General features: G+C 40.6%; 1 protein-coding gene across 1 annotated transcript in view; it reads left to right on the forward strand.

Moving 5' to 3' along the window:
* Window positions 1-2,713: 2,713 nt before the first annotated feature.
* Window positions 2,714-21,281, forward strand: part of ASXL2 (ASXL transcriptional regulator 2) — a 119,447-nt gene continuing 100,879 nt past the window's right edge. The window contains exon 1 of the mRNA XM_090281076.1: window positions 2,714-2,948. Within this exon, the coding sequence (XP_090137202.1) occupies window positions 2,892-2,948 (57 nt within the window). The 5' untranslated portion in view covers window positions 2,714-2,891. The remainder of the gene's footprint in view (window positions 2,949-21,281) is intronic.

Here is a 21,281-nt window from a genome sequence, read left to right on the forward strand (position 1 = left end):
ATCTAGATGGCACGGTCTACAACACACCTAGGCTAGGGTGTATAGCCTATTGTTCCTAGGCTGTAAGCCTATACAGCATGTTACCGTACAAAAACTACATGAGATTAAATCAGGCACAAGAGAAAATGATGCAATAAAGACAGTAATCATGAGATGTATGAGGCTGCTGCCAGTGTAACAGGGCATACTGTTTATGGCAAACTTCTAAAAAATGTATGTTTATTTATGTTAGAGAGAGAGGAAGAGGAAGGGGGAGAGAGAGAGAGAGGGAGGAAATATTGACAGGTTGCCTCTCACATGTGCCCCAACTGGGGATCAAACCCACAACCTAGGTGTGTGCCCTGACAGGGACTTGAACCCCCAATCTTTTGGTGTACTGGACAACATTCCAATCAGCTGAGCCACACTGGCCAGGACAAACATTTTTGTTTTTTAATAAATAGAAAGAGTACACTAAATTAATGATAAAAAGTCGTCGGCAGCCGTCCGTCTCGAGAGACGATGGTGTAGCTTCTTAAGAGTCTATCTGCACCGCCGAGAATGGTTGTGCAGTCCGACTCGGGAGTGACAAGGTATCTGTCTCCTCCCGTGTTGAATCGACATCTTGCGATGACGCTGGAGTGTCCTCTCCAGTGAAGCTGAAGCTACAGAGCCTGGGCAGGGTGATATGGAGGGTCTGCTGTTGCCCATGCAGCAGACCCCCCCTCTCTTCGCAGCTGAAGGGTCCAAGGGAAAGACGGAGTCAATACAGCTTGGCTTCAGGTGCGCCGCAGGAGTTGCCGGTGTTGACTACAACGTCAAACCGCCTTAGGGACTCCGGCTCCGGATTTTCTGTCGGGGTTTACTCCCTTAGCCTTTCCCCTGAAGAGGTATGCCGCAAGGCAGCGGAGGTTTTTTGGAGTCAGAGTTTTCCTTCTCTGAATGATAAAAAGTATAGTATAATAAATACATAAACCAGTAACAGTCCTTTATTATCATTATCAAGTATTATGTACTGTACATAATTGTAAGAATTACATTTGTATTAGACTGGCAGTGCAGGTTTGTTTACACCAGCATCACCATGAACACTTGAGTAATGTGTTGTGCTATGGCATTCTGAAAGCTACATATCACTAGGTGATAGAAAATTTTCAGCTCCATTATAATCTTATGGAATCACTGTAATATATATGGTCAGGCAATGAAGAAAACATCACTGTACAGTGCATGACTGTGAAGACAGTGGGAGTAGCTGGCCTAGCACCGTATGAAAGTAAGATGAGGTAGACTGTCCAGGGAACTGGGCTGGATGGCAAGTCCCAGTCAACAGCTGGGAATGGAGAGGAGTTTCCCGAACTGACTACAAACTTAGGCTTTAGTGAGAGATGGCACATACCTTATCATTATGGATAATGCTATGACTTACTAAGGGAACTTGTGAAAATATATCCGTATCAATGGCTTCAAGAGATAGTATCTAGGTGGCCTCTAAAAGTCCCTATTAAGACTTTTTTTGTGTAACAACCCTTTTGAAAAATTGAAAACTTTGAATCCTCTTCTCAAAAAATGAACAATTAACACACACAAAATATTGCCCATATTTTTAGGGAGTCCATGAACTTCTGAAATTCATCCATAGACTCCAAGTTTGCTCTCACCTGCCTTTCCTCCAAGGAAGCAACCCAACTTTCAGGCCTATTTCAGAATACAATAGTAAGTTTAGTAAACTAGAAGCTGCTTCTTGAAGCAGGTGGATTTGAGAGATCAGTAGGCGTTATCACACGTTCTTTTTATTTTGCAAAGTGTGGATAACACAACAGAAGATGCCATATTCCTGATATTTAGGAAGGCTTTTATGAACATTACAAATAATGGTTTCTGACCAGACATAGCTGAATCACTCAGCAAGTATTTACTGGGCGCCTGATATGTACAAGGCCTGTGCCGGAACTGAGCTCACCAAGATAAAAAAAGACACCATTTGTATCCCTGTTGAGACGACTCACATGTGAAAGCGTGAATGTAGTTATTGGTGGCCTCAACAAAAGGTCACCTACGTTTGAGAGGCATTCCAGGGTGATGGAAAGGGATCTGGGTGGCAATCTTATTTTCGGTTGCTCTACATCCTAGACTTGTGAGCTTGGTAAACCACTCAATCTCAAATTGCTTCATCCATTAAGTATAAGAGAACTGTTGCAAATCTTCATAAAGAGAACCTTTGTAAAGATAAACGTAGACAAATGAAAGAACGGAAGTACGAGGTTTACTGAAGGTGACAGTTGGGAGGGTCGCTCCTGGAGGGAACAGGCTTTCTATTCCAAGTTCCTACAGCCAAGGCGGCGCCTTGCACGCGGTCACAATCCGTTCAATAAGCCTTCCGGGATGGATCAAGTTCCGCTTCCGCAGGCAGGTTTTCGGGGACGGGGTGAGAGCCAGACGCCTCAAGCAGGCCTGGCGTCGGACAGTCCTACCGCGCATGCTCCAGAGGAGAGGCGGAGAGCGGAAGAGCGGGGGCGTGGCGAGGCGCCGCGGAGCGCCGGCTCGCTCTCCTCGCAGCCGCGCGCGGTGGGCGGGGGCGCGCGCGCGCTCGTTCGCGCTGCCGACTGCGTACAGTAGTGACGGCCGCGCGGGAGCCATCACATGACCGTAGCGGCTCCCTGTACAGTAAGGACCCAATATGGCAGCGGCGGTAGCAGTGGCAACGGCAGCAGGAGGACCGGCTGCCCCATAGACGCCCCCTCCCCCGCGCACCACCCCCGCCACTTCCTCTGCTTGGGTGCTGCTCCGGCCTGACTTCCCCTTTCTCCCACCTTTCCCGGCACCGCGGGAAAAACAGCGCAAGGCACAGCAGGCAAGGAGGGCGGCCGGAGCCCGGACACGGGAGCCTCCCAGTCAGTTCAAGACCCGACATGAGGGAAAAGGGCCGTAGGAAGAAGGGCAGGACCTGGGCGGAGGCCGCCAAGACGGTAAGGGGGAAGAAGCGAAAGGGAAGGCCGGTAGGATTTTGTTCCCTCGCCGACCTCCGGTCTCAGGGGAAGGGAGGTCATTGGCCCAGCGACCCGGCTGAGGGGGGCACAAAATCGCGCCGAGAGGCGGCTGTTAGTGTCGGGTAGTGATCCTTGTGGGAATGGAGGCGCCCAGCGGAAGAGGGTTGCCGCGGGGCTGTGCCTTCTCCCTGCGATTGCAGCGAGTCCTCTAGGTGTTCGGAAGCTGCCTCTCCGGGTCACGTTGCTCTCACCCCACTCTGTGGTAGCCCCCGCCCCGGACTGGGGAAGTGTGCTGTGCTCGCCCAGTAACCGCGCTCGCCCAGTAACCGCTTCTTCTCCCTTGTGCGGCTTAAGAGCCCCCATTGGATGCACAGAGGAGAAGGCTGGTGCGTGCACCCAGCCCCGGAAAGAAGAGGGGAGCGCAGGAGCTGTGTAGAATTTACCGGCTAGAGCAGACAAGCCTTCTGACCTCGGGCCCCCTGCTCCTTTGGATGCCCCGAGCCCGCGTGAGGTCACGAGGCTCTTGTTTTTGTTTGCTGTTGGAGCTGAAAGTGCAGGAGGTGTTTAGAAACCGAGTAACAGGTGGGACTTGTAGAATATTTTTTTTTCTGTTTCCGTAGAGACCTACTCTGAACAAGGCAGCAATGCATGGCGGGACGTGTAGTTTACTCGGCCTTGACTTTCCCATAGCTAAAGTGATGGTGGCCTCACGAAGTTGTACTTAGTGGGTAAAACCATCTTTTTTTTTTCTTCTAATTTTGCTATAACGAAATTTAGAGGTAGGTTTTAAAAATAGACTACTTAGAATTAGAACTTTCAATGTTTTATGAAAAACAAAAGCGCGTATGTATGTAGAAATGAGGGTGCAGAAGAGTAACTATCTAGAACAGCAGCATTTTAGTGTTGGAAGGGAGAAGGTGTGGAGGCATTATCTTTAATGGTGTATCATATCAGTAATAGTTGTACAACATGGAGAGCCCTTTTAAACGAACCTTTATTATATTATGCTTGATTTATTCTTAAATGAGATTTTCCTGAATATAAAAGCAATAAATGGCCCAGGCTGGTGTGGCTCAGTGAATTGAGCACTGGATGCAAACCTAAAGGTTGCAGGTTCGATTTCCGGTCAGGGCACATGCCCGGGTTGTGGGCCAGGTCCCCAGTTGGGGGTGTGTGAGAGGTAACCAACTGATGTTTCTTTCACACGTGGATCTTTCTCTCCCTCTCTTTCTCCCTCCCTTCCTCTATCTCTAAAAATAAGTAAATAAAATCTTAAAAGTCATAAATATTCACTGGGAAAATTCGGAAGATGAAAGAAATGCATAAAGAGAATAAGAAATCACATATTTTACCCCCCGGCTATATCTGTTAACGTTTTGGTATGTGTTAGGGCGTTGATGAGTCTTAAACTTAAATTTCTGTTTTAGTTGGAAGTGTGGAAAAGTAAATGAAAGCATTTTTAGTTATTGAGTGTTTTCATTTATAGTGTATCTTTATAATTGTGACTACTAGTAGTTTCCCTCTAAAAGATAAACTATAGAAAAATTTTTTGGTCATTGGGAAATTGCTCCTTCACAGAAGAGTGTTTTACTTTTTACTTGAAGAGTACCTCAAGACCTCTTTTATTGACAGAAGGATAATAAGTTTTATTTTATTTTTTGAAGATTTTATTTATTTTTAGAGAGAGGGGGAGGGAGGGAGAAAGAGAGGAAGAGAACCATTAATTGGTTGCCTCTTATAAGCTCTCCCTGAACCACAACCCAGGCATGTGCCCTGAGTGGGAATAGAATCTGCAACCTTTTGGTTTGCAGACCAGCACTCAGTCCACTGAGCCACATCAGCCAGGGCAGGATGGTAAATTTTAATTATAGGTAAGCAGACCCCAAACTTAATTATGCTAATTAATTTTATGTCTCTAGAATCTTAGTACGTTTTGAATTATGATCTCTGGATAAAATAGTCTAATCATTGGGAGACTGTGACAAATAGGAAAAATGTGTTTGCGTCTGTTTATATTTTCCTATAATGAATTAATATGCTTGCTCATTTACAAGAAACATTTCATGCCCTAGCTAGCTATGTGAAAAATAGTATTTTAAAGATAGAAAGATTAGTTTAATTAATAGTGTTCAGAGTGAGTTCCTGAAGGGATCAGTATATTAGTGGCTTGGTGTTTTTATTTGATTCTGGACAATGTATAAGGCCTCAGTCTAAGTAAAGATGAATTTTAGAAAGAATGGTGGCACTAAAACTTTTTTCTAGTAGCCAAAATCTAGAAAATACCATACTCTTTTTGTTTTATCATGTATAAAGGAATTATACCAAACCTCAGTGTTCAAAAAGTTTCTGTTTGTAGGAGGATTAGAAATAAATGTAGGAGGAATAAACAAAAGTAAATCTTTGATATTTCCAAGTGTAAGATCAGAAAATTGGTGATTTGACAAATGGAAGTATCTTTGACCTAAATAAGAAATGGTACCGATATTTATAAGCCCAGGAAGACTAGAAATAAGTTTTAAACTTATTTCATAGCATTAAGGGCAAATGTTCTAGGAACACAGTTTCAGCAAGGAAATAATAAAATTATTCATAAATACAGGCAATATCTGCTTCTTATTTTATTGTGTTCTCGGTATATGCATTGTTGAGTTGTCCTGTTTTAGTGAGCACTATTAAAATGGTATTGTATTCCTGACCAATAATGAAGCAACAGATAAGTAAAATTATTCAATCAATTATATATGTATATATGTGATATGGGTGTGTGTGTGTGGGGGGTATATGAGAGAGCTACATGGATTGATGTAAAGTTGCTATGAACAATCTGAAAAAGCAAAATAATATGGTTTATAACTATTACATAATAGTAAAATAAAATTATGCCATTATGCCAAAAGGCTGTTTAGATGTATAGACTGGTTCCAATGACTAAGTACACCAGACAGAGGGATAATGGCATCTCCCTACTGATTTTATTTATATTTGCCTTATACAAATACCCTAGTTATAAAATGCATTATTCAGGTATTTAGTTAACAGTCTCATGTTTAAAAAAATTAAAAAAAAAGATCTTATTTATTTTTAGAGAGAGAGGAAGGGAGGGAGAAAGAGGGAGAGAAACACCAATGTGTGAGAGATACATCAATTGGTTGCCTCTCACACGCCCCCAACTGGAGACCTGGCCCACAACCCAGGCATGTGCCCTGAATGGGAATAGAATCTGCAACCTTTTGGTTTGCAGGCCAGCACTCAGTCCACTGAGACACACCGGCCAGGGCTCATGTTTTAAATTTTAAGGGTGACAGTGATGGTGGTGATGAAATGATTTGGATGAAAGATCTGTACTGGTTTGGTGTTTGGTGCAATTTAAATAGAAAAATTTCTAGTAAGACAGAGATATTGAGAACCATTACACTGGACTCTAATGTTCAAAGCTATGCTCGTTCTTTTCTTTTTCATGTCACTTCCATTTTTAAATTTTTACTGTATTTTTTCCATTACTATTTTACCTGCCTTATACCCTGCTCCTCTCTGCAATCACCACACTGTTGTCCATGTCCATGAGCCCTTTTTCTTTTTTGCTCAATCCTTCCACCCCCAACCTACCCTCCATTAGCTGTCATCTGCTCTCCATCTATGGGTCTGTTTCTGTCTTCCTTGTTAGTTCAGTTCATTCATTAGATTCCACATAAGAGTGAAATCATATGTTATTTGTCTTTCTCTGACTGGCTTCTTTCACTTAGCATAATGTTCTCCAGGTCCATCCATGCTGTCGCAAAGGGTAAAAGTTTTGATTTTTTACAGCCAAGTAGTATTCCATTGATGCTAATGTTCAAAGTTAGGCTCATTAAAAAAGAATAAGACATTGTATCATCTAAATATTTGATGACATTTCTGAGGAATTTAGCTGTTTTGCAAAGGAGAGCTTTTGAAATAGTATAATCTTGTTGATCCTGTTTCTTTTTGACTTTTCTTTCGTCACCCACTACAACTAGGGAAGCATTAAAAGAGAAAAGTAACCCAAGAGGACAAGTTTGTTGTAATTATAGGTAGAATGGACAGACACAGGCCTTAGAGATTGTATACTAGAGGTACTTTTGGGTATCTTTTGTGAGTAAAGTGGTCAAAGTATGAGAAGTGAAGTATGAGTGTTAGAATGGAGGAGCACAGCAATCTGTAGGTAGATCTTTTATTTTTAATCCTCACCTGAGGGTGTTTATTGATTTTAGAGAGAAAGGAAGGGTGAGAAAGAGAAACATTGATATGAGTGAGAAACATCAACTGGTGGCCTCCTGTGTACGCCCCGACCAGGGATCGAACCTGTAACGTAGGTATGTGCCCTGACCTGGAATCGAACCTGCAACCTTTTGGTGCATGGGACAATGCTGAAACCAAGTGAGTCACCTGGCCAGGGCTGTAGTGTAGATTTTTAGCATATGGTTTGTAGACTGAAGAAAAAGCGGTTTGGTTTTTTTGGATGGTATTATATAAACTTCACTTATATGTTAATATTTTGAATGTATATAGATTTTTATTTTTATCATTTACCTAAAGTTATTTAACTTTGGAGGTTAAGATGGAACATAGAAAGTTTCTGAGTAAGACTCATAGGCCAATTTCTTTTATGTAGGAAGTACAGAAAATTGAAAATTAAGTATAATGATAAAATATATAATGATTAGAAAGATGTTTAGAAAAACATCTTAACAAATACACGTTTAAAAAATAAATGTGCTAACTTAGAAATTTTCAGTTCCCTTAATCTTTAGCACAAGTAACTTTTTTTTTTTTTAAAGGCAAGGCTTGATTATGGTCCCTTGGATATATATTGACCAGGCAAGAGTTCTTTTAAGTGTATATTTGTATTATATTTGTAGTTGTATTAGATATTAGAATGTCCAGGAAAGAATGTGCATCTTGGAAAAACATATTAAACAAATTATTGTTTTTGTAATAATATGTAGACCATAGAAAGTAAAACTAGGTAAAATCTTGGTTTGTGGAGTACATAAAAAACAGTGAGAAAACTCTGTAAGCGGCATGGTTTAAAAATTGAGAAACTGCTCTGATCCATAATATTGGAAACTAGCTGCCTGTTTTATTCCAACTTTACTGAGGTATAATTTACATAAAATTTTAAGATATTTCACACATTTTTACTAGGTGATTTGGTGTAACACTTTGAATGATCTTTCTTTTTGCATAATAATGAAGTAAGTTTCTATGTGCTTTGCTTCTTAAATTTTGCATTATTATTTTCAGTTCATTCTTCTGCCCTGCTTTTATGTTTCACAAACCTCCTAACTTGTTGAAGAAAAAAAAAATATCAAGAAAAAATTTTTTTTTTTTGGAATACAAGTTAAACCTTTCTGTGAAAGGTACTGCTGCTGCCGCCTCTCCTAGAATTGACAGGAGCTGAGAAAATAAGGTCAGATTTGCAGAAGCCCTTGCTGTTTCATCATCCACGCAGCCTATCCACCCTTAAAAGGCTGTGCAATATTGCTGTCGGTGAAAGGGCATTGTGTTTTCACTACAAAAATTGCCTGGAAGGAGGCCAGTATGTGGAAGATACAATTACAGTGAACTGACCAGTAGGGTTTGCTAAGATCTGCTATTTTTGTCCTTTTTACAAAAGACCTCTGAATGCCCCTCTAGTTCTGTTTTCTTTTTTTTTTCTTCCATGTTTCATAGTGGCCAGCCTCATAATTTATAGTATTATACAATTTAGTATTTTTAGTACAGCTTGATTTATCATGTTTTTAGCGTTTTAAAAGGTAATTTAATTGAATGTGCTGTTTGAACTTTTTTTTAAGGAAAAAATTTTATTTAGAAAGCTTGGAATTAGCAGTACAAAGATGAACATAGGTACAGCTTTGGAGTTCTTTAAATATGACTTAAAAACAATAGTATTACTTGCTTTAAACTTTGAGTTCCTGTTGAAGTTATATAGACTCATTGTTTAAAAAAAAAAGTAGAACAGAAGTATGTAAATAGTTAATCTTGGGTGAATCACTATACTGAGAAATGGATTAAGTGAAAGTCTGCTTACTGAAATACTTAGAATTATAGTGAAATTAACTATACTTGATAATTTGAATATAGCTTTCTGCACTTTTAACTGTATATGGAAATACGCATACACATGTATACCTATATATTTTATATACAGCCTTCATTCTTTCTTCCCTCCCTCCCTTTTCCCCTCTTACAGGCTGCCTTCCTTCCTTTCCCATCCTTCCTCCACTACTCGATTTCTTAATCCTCACTCAAGGATATGTTTATTTGTTTTGCAGAGAGGAAAGGAGGAAGAGAAAGAAACAAACATCCATAGATGTGAGAGAAAAACATTGATCAGTTGCTCCTTGTGTGCAACCTGACCAGGGATTGAGCCTGAAACCTAGATCTGTGCCCTGGCCGGGAATTGAACCCGCACCCTTTTGGTGTATGGGACGATGCTCCAACCAACTGAGCCACCCAGCTAGGGATGCAACTTGCTTACTTCATGAATATCATGGATATCTTTTTAATGCCATTACTTATATGTTTATGCCTCATTTATTTATTTTTAAAAAGATTTTATTTTTAGAGGAGAATGGAGGGAGAAAGAGAAGGAGAGAAACATCAATGTGTGGTTGTCTCTCGTGCCTCCCCAGCCAGGGACCGGGCCCGTAACCCAGGCAGGTGCTCTGACTGGGAATCAAACCAGTGACCCTTTGGTTTGCAGACTGGTGCCCAATACACTGAGCCACACCAGCTAGGGCTGCCTCATTCTTTTAAATGGTTTCTTAATATTCCATTGCTTTTGGATGTATCATATAAAAAATCAGTCCTTGACTCTTTGACATTATAGGTCATTTATAGTTTTTTTTCCTTCTTTTCTAACATACTTAACTAGGTACATTGGGGCATATATGTATGCATATACATTGTGTGTTTATGTGCAGTTGTGTGGGTGGACTAGTTAAAATAATGAGTTTGTAAACTTGAATTAGTGCCAATTTATATTCCCCTCCAAAAATTTGGGAGTTTCTTTTTCCCCCACTTTTCTTTGTAAGCCAAGGAATATATCAGTTTTTACACTGGTCATTTTGATATATGAAAGCATTCTTTTTGTTCAGTAGAGAACTTGATGGGAATGTTCTATGTCTGTGCTGTTCAGTACAGTAGCTACTAGTCACATGTAGACATTGAGCACTTGAACTGTGGTTAGTGTGACTAAGGAACTGAATTTTGGATATTAAGTTTAGCTAATTTTGTCTTGTGGCTAACATTATTGCATAGTGCAGGTGTGAAGTAACTTCCTATACTTATTGACTATTTTTAAAAATATTTTTTTTTATAGAGAGGGGTGAAGGGAAGGAGAAAGAGAGGGAGAGGAACATGAATGTGTGAGAGAAACATCAATTGGTTTCCTCTCACCTGACACTAAACGGGGACCTGGTCTGGGACCCAGGCATGTTCCCTGACTGGGAATCGAACCAGCGACCTTTTGGTTTGCAGGCCTGAGCTCAATCCACTGAGCTGTACCAGCCAGGGTTCAACCATTTGTGTATTTTTCACTTGTCCATTCATATTCTTTCATTTGTTTATTTATTTATGCTTCCTGGTCTTTTTCATACTAATTAAGTGCTTTGTAGATTAAGGAAACTAGCCCTTTGTTATATGTGCTGTAGATCTGTTCCCATTTTTGTCTTTAAGTTAACTTAATGCATTCTTAATATAAAAAAGTTTATCAGTCTTTATCTTTTGTGCTTTTCTAGGTTTTGAGTCCTATGAAGAACAGCTTTTCCCAATTAAAGATTATAAATTGAGTGCTTTAAAAAATCTTTAGCCCTAAACGTGTATATCTTCCCTAAATAAAATACATATTATATTGTGAGCAAGTAGGAGGAAATTCAGTTTAAATATAAGTAAAATTATGTTCCTTCAAGACAGAGAGTTTCCTTTTAAATATTTCTACCTGTAGAGTTTAATTCGTTTTATACACATGAGTGCTAAATCTTTGTTTTTTTAGTCTTTTAACTGGAGGTAACAGAAGACATTGTTCTCGCTTTTGAGAGAGCACATTTAAAGTGTGGTTTGCCTATTTTAAGTGTGGTTTGCCTGCAAAACTGGTTGAGTATCTGTCTCTTGTTTGTGAAAGAAAATTATTTCAAGACACACCTGGGTATTTGCCTCCAAAGACCCATTTGAGTTACATTTGGACATTGGGATATTTCTGTGTTAATTCTTTAAAATATATATATTTTAAATATTTTATTTATTTTTTAAGTATATTTTATTGATTATGCTGTTACAGTTGTTCCAGTTTTATTTTTCCCCTTTGCTCCCCTCGGACAGTACCTCTTTCCTCCCAGGATTCCTACCCTCCTTAGTTCGTGTCCATGGGTCGTGCATGTAAGTTCTTTGACTTCATCCTTTCCTATACCATTCTTAACATCCTGCTGTCTATTTTGTACCAACCAATTATGCTTCTTAATCCCGGCACCATTTTCCCATTCCTCCCCCCTCCCCCTCCCCTTCCCAGCTGATAACCTCCCCAATGATCCCCACGCCTATGATTCTGTTCCTATTCTGGGGGTTTGCTCTGTTTTCATTTTTATTTTTTAGATTCTGTTGTTGATAGTTGTGAGTTTGTTGTTATTTTAATATTCATAGTTTTAATCTTTTTTTTTTCTTAAATAAGTCTCTTTAACATTTCATATAATAATGGCTTGGTGATGATGAACTCCTTTAGCTTTACCTTGTTTGGGAAGCACTTTATCTGCTGTTCCATTATAAATGATAGCTTTGCTGGATAGAGTAATTATGGTTGTAGGTCCTTGCTTTTCATCACTTTGAATACTTCTTGCCAGTCCCTTCTAGCCTGCAAAGTTTCTTTGGAAAAATCAGCTGATAGTCTTATAGGCACATCTTTGTAGGTAACTGCTTTTCTGTTGCTGTTTTTAAGATTCTCTCTTTATCTTTAATCTTTGGCATTTTAATTATGATGTGTCTTGGTGTGGTCCTCTCTGGTTCTAGCTTGCTTGGGACTCTGTGCTTCCTGGACTTGTATGTCTTTTTCCTTTTCCAAATTTGGGAAGTTTTCCTTCATTATTTTTACACGTAAGTTTTCAATTTCTTGTTCTTCCTCTTCTCCTTCTGGCACCCCTATGATTTGGATGTTGGTACGTTTAATGTTGTCCCAGAGGATCCTAAGCCTCTCCTAATTTTTTTCAATTCTTGTTTCTTCATTCTGTACTGGTTGACTGTCTTTATTTCTTCCTTATGTTCCAAATTGTTGATTTGAACTCTGGCTTCCTTCTCTTCACCATTGATTTCATGTGGATTTTCCTTCATTTCATGTAGCATAGCCTTCACTTCTTCCCTATACGTTTGCCATACTCAGTCATGTCTGCCAAGCTGTGAGCATTGTTATCACCAGTGTTTTGAACTGTGCATCTGTTAGGTTGACTATCTCCTCATTGCTCAGTTCTCCCATTGGAACGTTGATCTGCTCCCTCTTTGGGGCCATACTTCTCTGTCTCCTCATCTTGACAGGCTCTTATGTTCTTCTCTGTGTTTTTGGTATAGGTGTTGCAACTATTACATTGTAAGTGGCGGAGCCTTAGGTATTCATCAGTGCAGGGCAACCTGTTTCACCATGTCGTAGCACTGTATATGGGGAGGGGTCTGAAAGGGAATAATGCTGCTTGCTCAGCACCTGTCCCTTTCGCACATACTTCTCCCACTTTCCGTTTCAGACTGGCGCCCCTCTAGCTGTTGCCCTGGTTGTGGTTCCCAGAGTGGGTGGGTCTGCGGATGTTCTAGGACCATGGAGACCCTCTAAACAAATGGACATTGCTCAGAGACCAGCATTTTCTTCCTCCACCCCAACCCCTACTGGTTTTCATAGGCAGAAGCAACAACGCTTTGTTTTTCCTGGTGCTGTTTTTCCTGGAACCCTGAGCAGCATGGTCTGGTCTGGAGCTGGGATTGCTCCCTAGGTGTCCCTCCCAACTTCTATAATGTGTGACTGGGCTTTCTGCTGGCCCACCATGCCACTGCCTTGCTTTTGCTGCCGCTGCCACTGCCACTGCCACTGCCACCACATTGTGTCCTCTGCACTCCGGCTACGCCCCTCCTACCTGTCTGAATGAGTATTACTTATTTATATCTTTGTTGGACTTCCATACAGTTCAGTTTTTTGGTAGTTCTGGTTGTTTTTAGTTTTGAGGTAGTTTTATGTCTTCCTACGGTTGTGGAGGGAGGCAGACGTGTCTACCTAGGCTTCGTATCTTGGCCAGAAGTCCTCTGTGATAAATCTTAACTTTTGAATTTGCTTGACAAAACTGAAATTGGTTAATGGAAAATACATGTGTACTTGGTCCTGGGCATCAGGGGACACTAAACCTTATTAAATATAGTGTCTTTTGAGTAATTTGATCCATCCTTGGTAAAAATTATATTGTGAAAAACTTTTCATTTGAAAATTTTTTTGTTTACTGACACTTAGAAGTTGATACGACAGTTAGAATGACTTTCATTGGAGTTCACAGCTTGGGGTGGCCTAAATTATCCTGAATCTTTAACCTACTGATACCTAAATTATTCAGTAGTTGGCTTAGCCATATTCAATTTCAAATAAAGTGCTTAATGGTGTTAGTGACTTATTTCTAAATAGTAATGTAAAAATTTAAATGTTTCTCTGTTGAATTATAGTGATTAGTTTTCTGTATGATTTGAGTGATGCTGACAAATTTCGTATGTTTAAACTCATGGTACCATGAAATATATTAATATGTTAGGAAAGGTTTTCTTTTTTGTGTTTGTGTGTGTGAAGATGTAAGAAAGACAGATTACAAGAAAAATACAATGGGAAAAATTGTTCATATGTATCCTTAATTACCCATGAAAGACATAATGGGGAGTAAAGGACTATTTTGAATAGCAATTTGGGCATAACTTTAAAAGTCTGGACTTGATCTTAGTTCTACCATTTATTTTGTCAGCTTGGTCAAGTTATTTAAACCAGTGCACAAACATTAATGTGTATGAGAAGCATCTGGAGAGCTTGTTAAAATGTAGATTTTAATTCAGGAGGTCTGTAGTATAGCCAGAAATTACACATTTCTAACAAGTTCCTGGGTAATGCTGGTGGTTTGGTTTAAGGACCACTTTTGAAATTGCAGGGGTTTACAGTAAGCTTTCTCAGTTTCCCCAACTTTAAAATACAGGTAATAGTAGAACTTACCCTTTGAGATGTTAGGTGATAAGGTGAGAATGTATGAAAAGTTCTTTGTACAGTGACGAGTATGTTGCGAACATTGTTAATATTACTGAAAAATTAATATAGATTATTTATCTTTCTGAATGGAAAAACTATTGTAAAGACATTATTTCTTAGCAGAGGATCATGGAGGTTTGAGACAGTTCTAACAAAAAGCCTTTTACTTCAGGTTTACCACTTGCCACTTTTCTGAAGGTCAGTGTGTAACCACACAGAGAGTTAAATTAGTTGTAGACAAGTTTGGGAACCCATCCATTTTCTGCTTTAGGAGATTTTGCACCAAATCCCATTCTTTTGACTTAGACCTTGGGAACTGCCTATGGAGAAGGCCATGTGGCAAGGAATAGCACTCAGCCTCTAGGAGCTGAGTGTCTCCTGGCCAAGAGCCAGCAAAACAGAAAGGGACAGAAACCTGTCAACAAGTAAGCTTGGAAAAGGACCCCAAACCTCAGATACTTTTTACAGTCACAGATGAAACTTTTTAAAAGTAGAGTTTATTTTACACCTCATGCCCCTTGGCAGCACTTGTTTCTTAATAATTTTACTTATTGATTTTAGAGAGGGAGAAAGAGAAACATCAATTTTCTCTTTACACACTCATTGGTTGATTCTCCTATGTGCCCTTATTGGGACTTGATCCCGCATTCTTGCTGTATTGAGATGACACTAACCAACTAAGCTATCTGGCCAGGGTCTCCAGCTGAAACTTTGATTTCAGACTAGTGAGACCCTCAGCAGAAGACCCAGTTAACCCATGTCTAGAATTCTTGTACAAACTGAGATACATTTGTGTTGTTTTCACTTAAGTTTCATAATAAAACACAATCACAAAGTAAATTTGTGTTGTTGGGGCTGTATAATAGGAAACCAGTAGTAATACTAAAATTTGGTGGAGGGCGGCTCCTTCAAGGTTGGTCCTGGTAGTCAGGGTTGATGGATATAAAACATAAGTGAGTATGAGTAAGGGCATTCCCTCTATGGGGAAGAGCTGAAAAGAGCGAAGACTGAAAAATTCAGGGTATGTTTGAAGCATGGCTAATTTGCTTTTGAGTATTGTTGGGTGTAGTTTAAAAGAAGGCCAGAAAAGGTGGGTTGGGGGCAAAATTTGGAGAGTTAAAGGTCAGGCTGACAAGTATTTTCATTCTAAGGGTCGTAGAGAGTTTTTATGCAGGAGAGAATGTATCTGTGTTTCAGTCCGATTGGGCCATTTCTGGGGTCTATTGTAGAGGGTTGAAGAGTCCAGCTGTAGAGAGATTATGAGGGTTGGAGTATGACTCTTGAATTAAAAGAGTGGGAGGGGGCTCTGGTTGGAGTGGGTCAGTGGGTTGAGCATCTTCCCTCAAACCCAAAGGCCATCGGTTTGGTTTGATTACCAGTCAGGGTGGGCTAGGTTGGGGGTATGCAAGAGGCAACTGATGGATGTTTCTGTTTCTCTCACACATCAGTGTTTCTCTCCCTCCCTTTCCCTCTTTAAAAATAAAAGGGTGGGAGGGGTCCCTGGTCAGATAGCTTAGCTGGTTAGCGTGTTGTCCTTACCCACCAAGGTTGCAGGTTCTAACCCAGTCAGGGCATGTAAGAATTAACCACTGACTGCATAAATGAGCGGAGCAACAAATTGATGTTTCTCTCTCTGTCTCTCTTTCTCCCTCCCCCTCTTCCTTCCTTTCTCTAAAATCAATTTTAAAAAAGGGTGGGAGAGGTTATGTGTTTTCTTTTTTATGTCATTCAAATTTTTCTCATTTCTTACCTGTACTGCCTATACCTATCTCTGATCTCCAACGGAAGTCTTAAGTTCTGCCAGTCTCCTGAAGTTTTCACATTTATAGGAGGTTCTGGAATGCTCTTCAGCACAATAAAATCCTACCATTCTTGAAAAAAGAAAACAAAACACTTTCCCCAGTTATTCTAGCTCATGTGGACTTTTCTTTTCTCTGAATTCCCGTACCACTTCTTTTTCCATACCATTGTCCTCTGTTGGTCTTTGGTTTGTGCAGAGCGGTAGAGTCAACCAGGGCTGTGTGTTGCACAGCTCTAGGTGAAATCATTTATACTGTATTTTATGTGACTGTTGCTTCCTGGGATTGTATACCACATGATTCTGGGTTCCATGATGCTCTTTGTGAAAACACCACTAAATATTCATATATTTATTTCTGATAAAAAGGTATTTCTTCAGGAGAAAAGTTATGACACATTTGTGATATAAAAGTCACACTTTGAGAGCAGATGTGGGGGGCAAGAAGGACAACTTTTCCACTCTTTCATTTAGTATTGGATTTGCTTCGTATTTATTTCTTAGGTCTATTTTTTAGCATTCAGGAGGTAGCAAATGACAAAGGCTTAATTAAAATGTTTTCAAGCTAGATTTCCTGTGGACCACCTACCAAGAATTTGCATGTTAATTCAAGAGGTTCTGAAAGTTGTCTATAAATGTATTTACGTTTTAGCCCTTGTTGGTGTGGCTAGTTGGATTGAGTGCTGGCCTGTGAACTGAAAGGTTGCTGTTTTGATTCCCAGTCAGGGCGCATGCCTGGGCTGTGGGTCCTGTCCCCAGTTGGGGGCGTGTGCGAGGCGACTGATCGATGTTTCTTTCCCTCTTTCTCCCTCCCTTCCCCTCTCTCTAAACATAAATAGGGGATCTGGTCAAGATGGCGGCATAGGCAGACATGACTTAACTAGAACTGAAACAGAATCATAGGTATGGAGATCAATTGGGAGGGGGAAGGAGGAGAATGGAGGGGAGGTGCAGGGATTAAGCAGTATAATTGGTAGGTACAAAATAGATGGGGGTGTTAAGATTAGTATAGGAAATGGAGATACCGAGGAATTTATGTGCATGACCCATAGACATGACCTGCAGGAGGGGGATTGCTGGAGGAAAGGGGGTACTAGGTGAAGGGAGGCAAAGGGAGAAAACTTGGGACAACTGTAACAACATAATAATATATAGTTAAAAATAAAAACCTCTGAGAAAAGATATTTAAGTTTTTACTTTAATGCTAATCTTATGAGCAAGTTTTATGAGCGTATTTGTGATTTGAATTTGCCTGTTTTAAGACACTGAAATTTGAAAAAATTTTTTTTATTGTATTTTCTCCCATTTCCATTTAGTCCCTTTATGCCCCTTTCCCCCACAGTCACCACAGTGTTGTCCATGTCCATGAGTTCTTTTTCCTTTTTGCCCAGTCCCTCCACTCCCAACTCCCCCCTCCCTTAACTGTCATCCTGCTCTCTATGATCTATAGCCTGTCTCTCTTTTTCTTATTAGTTCAGTTTGTTCATTAGATTTCACATATGAGTGAAATCGTATGGTATTTGTCTTTCTCTGACTGGCTTCTTTCACTTAGCGTAATGTCCTCCAGTCCATTCCGTACTGTCACAAAGAGTAAAACTTTCTCATTTTTTACAGCTGAGTAGTATTCCATTGTGTAAATGTCCCATAGTTGTTTTATCCACTCCGCTACTGGTGGACACTTGGGCTGCTTCCATATCTTGGAAGCAGTAAACATAGGCGTGCTTATGTTCTTTCCAATTAATGTTTTGGGTTCCTTTGGATATAGTCTGAGGTGGGATTGCTGGTCAAAAGGCAGATCCATTTTTAATTTTTTGAGGTATCTCCATACTGCTTTGCACAGTGGCCACACCAATCTCCATTCCCACCAACAGTGCAAAAGGGTTCCTTTTTCTCTACATCCTTGCCAGCACTTGTTTGTTGATTTATTGATGGTAGCCATTCTGACAGGTGTGAGGTGGTATCTCATTGTGGTTTTAATTTGCATTTCTCAGATGATCAGTGGCGTTGGACATCTTTTCATATGTCTTTTGGCCATCTGTATGTCCTCTTTGGAGAAGCGTGTGTTCAGGTCCTTTGCCTATTTTTTAATTGGGTTGTTCTTTTGGTGTTGAGTTTTATAAGTTCTTTATAAATTTTGGATAGTAACCCCTTATCAGATGTATCAGTAAATATGTTCTTCCATTCTGTGGGTTCTCTTTATTTTGTTGAGGTTTTCCTTTGCTGTGGACACTGAAATTTTTGAATGGCTTCTGTCTAGTTTGTATTGTTTTAAGATATTTTCTTAATCTCTAATCAGGTTTTTGTCAGTCCTGTTTCTTATTAATGACTTGGATGAGGCTTTACAATTTACAGATTTACTTCACTTTAGTGTTTGTGATCTTCATTCTTTCTTTTTTTTTTCAATATGTTTTATTGATTATGCTGTTACAGTTGTCCCAATTTCTTTTCCCTTTGTTCCCCTCCACCCAGTGACTACCCTCCCTCCAGTTGTTTCCCCGTTAGTCCATGCCCATTGGTTGTGCATATAGTTCTTCTCAACATCTTCCTTTCTACTCCACTCCCTCCTACTATACTTCTTAACCCCTGTATCATCTCCCTCCTTTTCCCTCCCTTCCCCCTCCCTGCTGACCTCACCCCAAAGTGTTCCCTGTGCCTATAATTCTTTTCCCACTCTCGTTGCCTACTTAGTTTGCCTTTTTTTCGATTCCCTAGCTTCTGTTGTTGGTTGTTGTGATACAGTTTTCATTTTAATGTTCATAGTTTTGATCCTCTTTCTCCTAAACAGTGGTTTGGATCTGATTAACTCCTTCAGTTTTACTTTTTCTTGGAAGCACTTCCTCTGCCCATCTATTCTGAATGACAGTTTCGCTGGATAGAGTAATCGTGGCTGTAGGTTTTTGCTTTTCATTACTTTGAATATTTCTTGCCAGTCCCTTCTTGCCTGCAGAGTTTCTTTTGCGAAATCAGCTGATAGTCCTATTGGGACCCCTTTATATGTAATTCTCTTCTCTCTTGCTGCTTTTAAGATTCTCTCTTTATCCTTAATTTTTGACATTTTGATTAAAATGTGTCTTGGTGTTGCTCTCCCTGGGTCCAGTTTTTTTGGAACTCTGTGCTTCCTGAACCTGTAAGTCTCATTTCCTTCTCCTAGTTAGGGAAGTTCTGAGTCATTATTTTTTCACATTTTCAATTTCTAGTCCTTCATTTTCACCTTTTGGCAACCCTAGGATTCAGATGTTGGCCCGCATATAGCTGTCTCATAGGTTTCTGAGCCTTTCCTCATTTTCCTCACTTTTTGTTTCCTCTTTCTGTACTGGTTGACTGTTTGTTCCTTCCCTATGTTCCAATTTGTTGATTTGATCCCTGGTTTTCTTACCCTCACCACTAGTTTCGTATGTGTTTTTGTTTACTTCAGCAGGAGTAGGCTTCATTCCTTCCCCATCTTGTTTAAGATCTGCTGTCAGGTCTGTAAGCATTTTTATAACCAAAGCTCTGAACTGTGCCTCAGAGAGATTTCCTATCTGCTGATGCGTTAGATTAGATATTTGCTGGCTGGTCAGCTGCGTGATTGCTATCTCTATCATTATTCCTGCCATTCTGACAGTTTTGTGTTTACCTTTGCTTCCTGGGCGGGGCTGTCAACCTCCTCCGCTATTGGGGCGGAGCCTGGTGCACTAGTCACAACAGGGCAACCTTTCTCACCACGCTGTGGTGTTTTGTGTGGGGGCGGGCGTCCAAGATGGATTCTCCCCGTTTACTCTCCTCTAAGAGACCAAGAGCTTCTTCCTCCATCCCCACCCCCTCAGGCCTTCACACTCCGAGGCATTGGGCGTCTGCTTTCCCCAGCTTGGAATGGTTAGCTGACGGGTCTGGTCTGCAGCCGGGGGTGCTCCCCAAGTATTTCTTGCCTCTTTAACTACGGGTGTCTGTGCTTACCGCAGTCCCGCTGCTGTCGCTGCAGCCTCTATTGCCAGCACAGCTTGATCTCTCCTCCCCACCTTTGCCCCTCCTACCCGTCCAGACGAGCACCACTTCTTTATAACTTCATACGTTAGACTTCCATATAGCTTTATTTTCTGGAACTTCTGGTTATTTCTGGTTTTGCGGTAGTTGTATTCCTTCTTAGTTGTGGAGGGAGTTGGAGCGTGTCAGGTTAGACCTCCATTTTGGCCGGAAGTCTCTGAATCTTGTTTCTAAGTTAGGATCAGTGTGTTGTTGTTGTTTTCTCTGTTAATGTTACATTTAGTTACAGTAAAATCTAACATAGGCTTCCTCCATTTCACAAAAGTTTCATGGATTATTTAAATTATAGAAATTAAATTAACTTGGAAAACGGAGAAGAAAATCACTACCTTCTGACACAATATAGCTTCACATTTTGGGATATTTCCAAATAGTCTTTGATATGGTTTTTTGTATAGTTGTAATTTCTCTTTTTCTATTTCTAATCTTTTTTAAAATATATATATATATATATATATATATATCGGCCTGCGAGCTAAGTGTCGCTGGTTCGATCTTCCAGTCAGGGTACATCAGAGAAGGAAAACTCTGACTCCAAAAAACCTCCGCTGCCTTGCGGCATACCTCTTCAGGGGAAAGGCTAAGGGAGTAAACCCCGACAGAAAATCCGGAGCCGGAGTCCCTAAGGCGGTTTGATGTTGTGATCAACACCGGCAACTCCTGCGGCGCACCTGAACCCAAGCTGTATCGACTCCGTCTTTCCCTTGGACCCTTCAGCTGCGAAGAGAGGGGGGGTCTGCTGCATGGGCAACAGCAGACCCTCCATATTACCCTGCCCAGGCTCTGTAGCTTCAGCGTCATCGCAAGATGTCGATTCAACACGGGAGGAGACAGAAACCATGTCACTCCCGAGTCGGACTGCACAGCCATTCTCGGCGGTGCAGATAGACTCTTGAGAAGCTACACCATCGTCTCTCGAGACGGACGGCTGCCGACGACGATATATATATGTTTTAATCATTACCCAAGGACATTTTTTTTCATTGCTTTGAGAGAGAGAGAGAAAGGGGGAGAGATAGAAACATTGATGTGAGAAATATTGATTGGTTGCCTTCCACATGTGCCTGGTTCATGGGTCCCTGGACTGTGGATTGGACTCGCCACCTAGGTATGTACCCTGACCAGGAATGGAACCTGCAACCCTTTGGTTATGGGACAATGCTCCTACCAACTGAGCCATGCAGGCCGGGGCTGCTTTTTTTGTATTAAAAAGTATTTTACTCGC

This window comes from Furipterus horrens, unplaced genomic scaffold (genome assembly GCF_987537825.1).
Source record: "Furipterus horrens unplaced genomic scaffold, mFurHor1.1.pri manual_scaffold_6, whole genome shotgun sequence".
Taxonomy (NCBI): Eukaryota; Metazoa; Chordata; class Mammalia; order Chiroptera; family Furipteridae; genus Furipterus; species Furipterus horrens.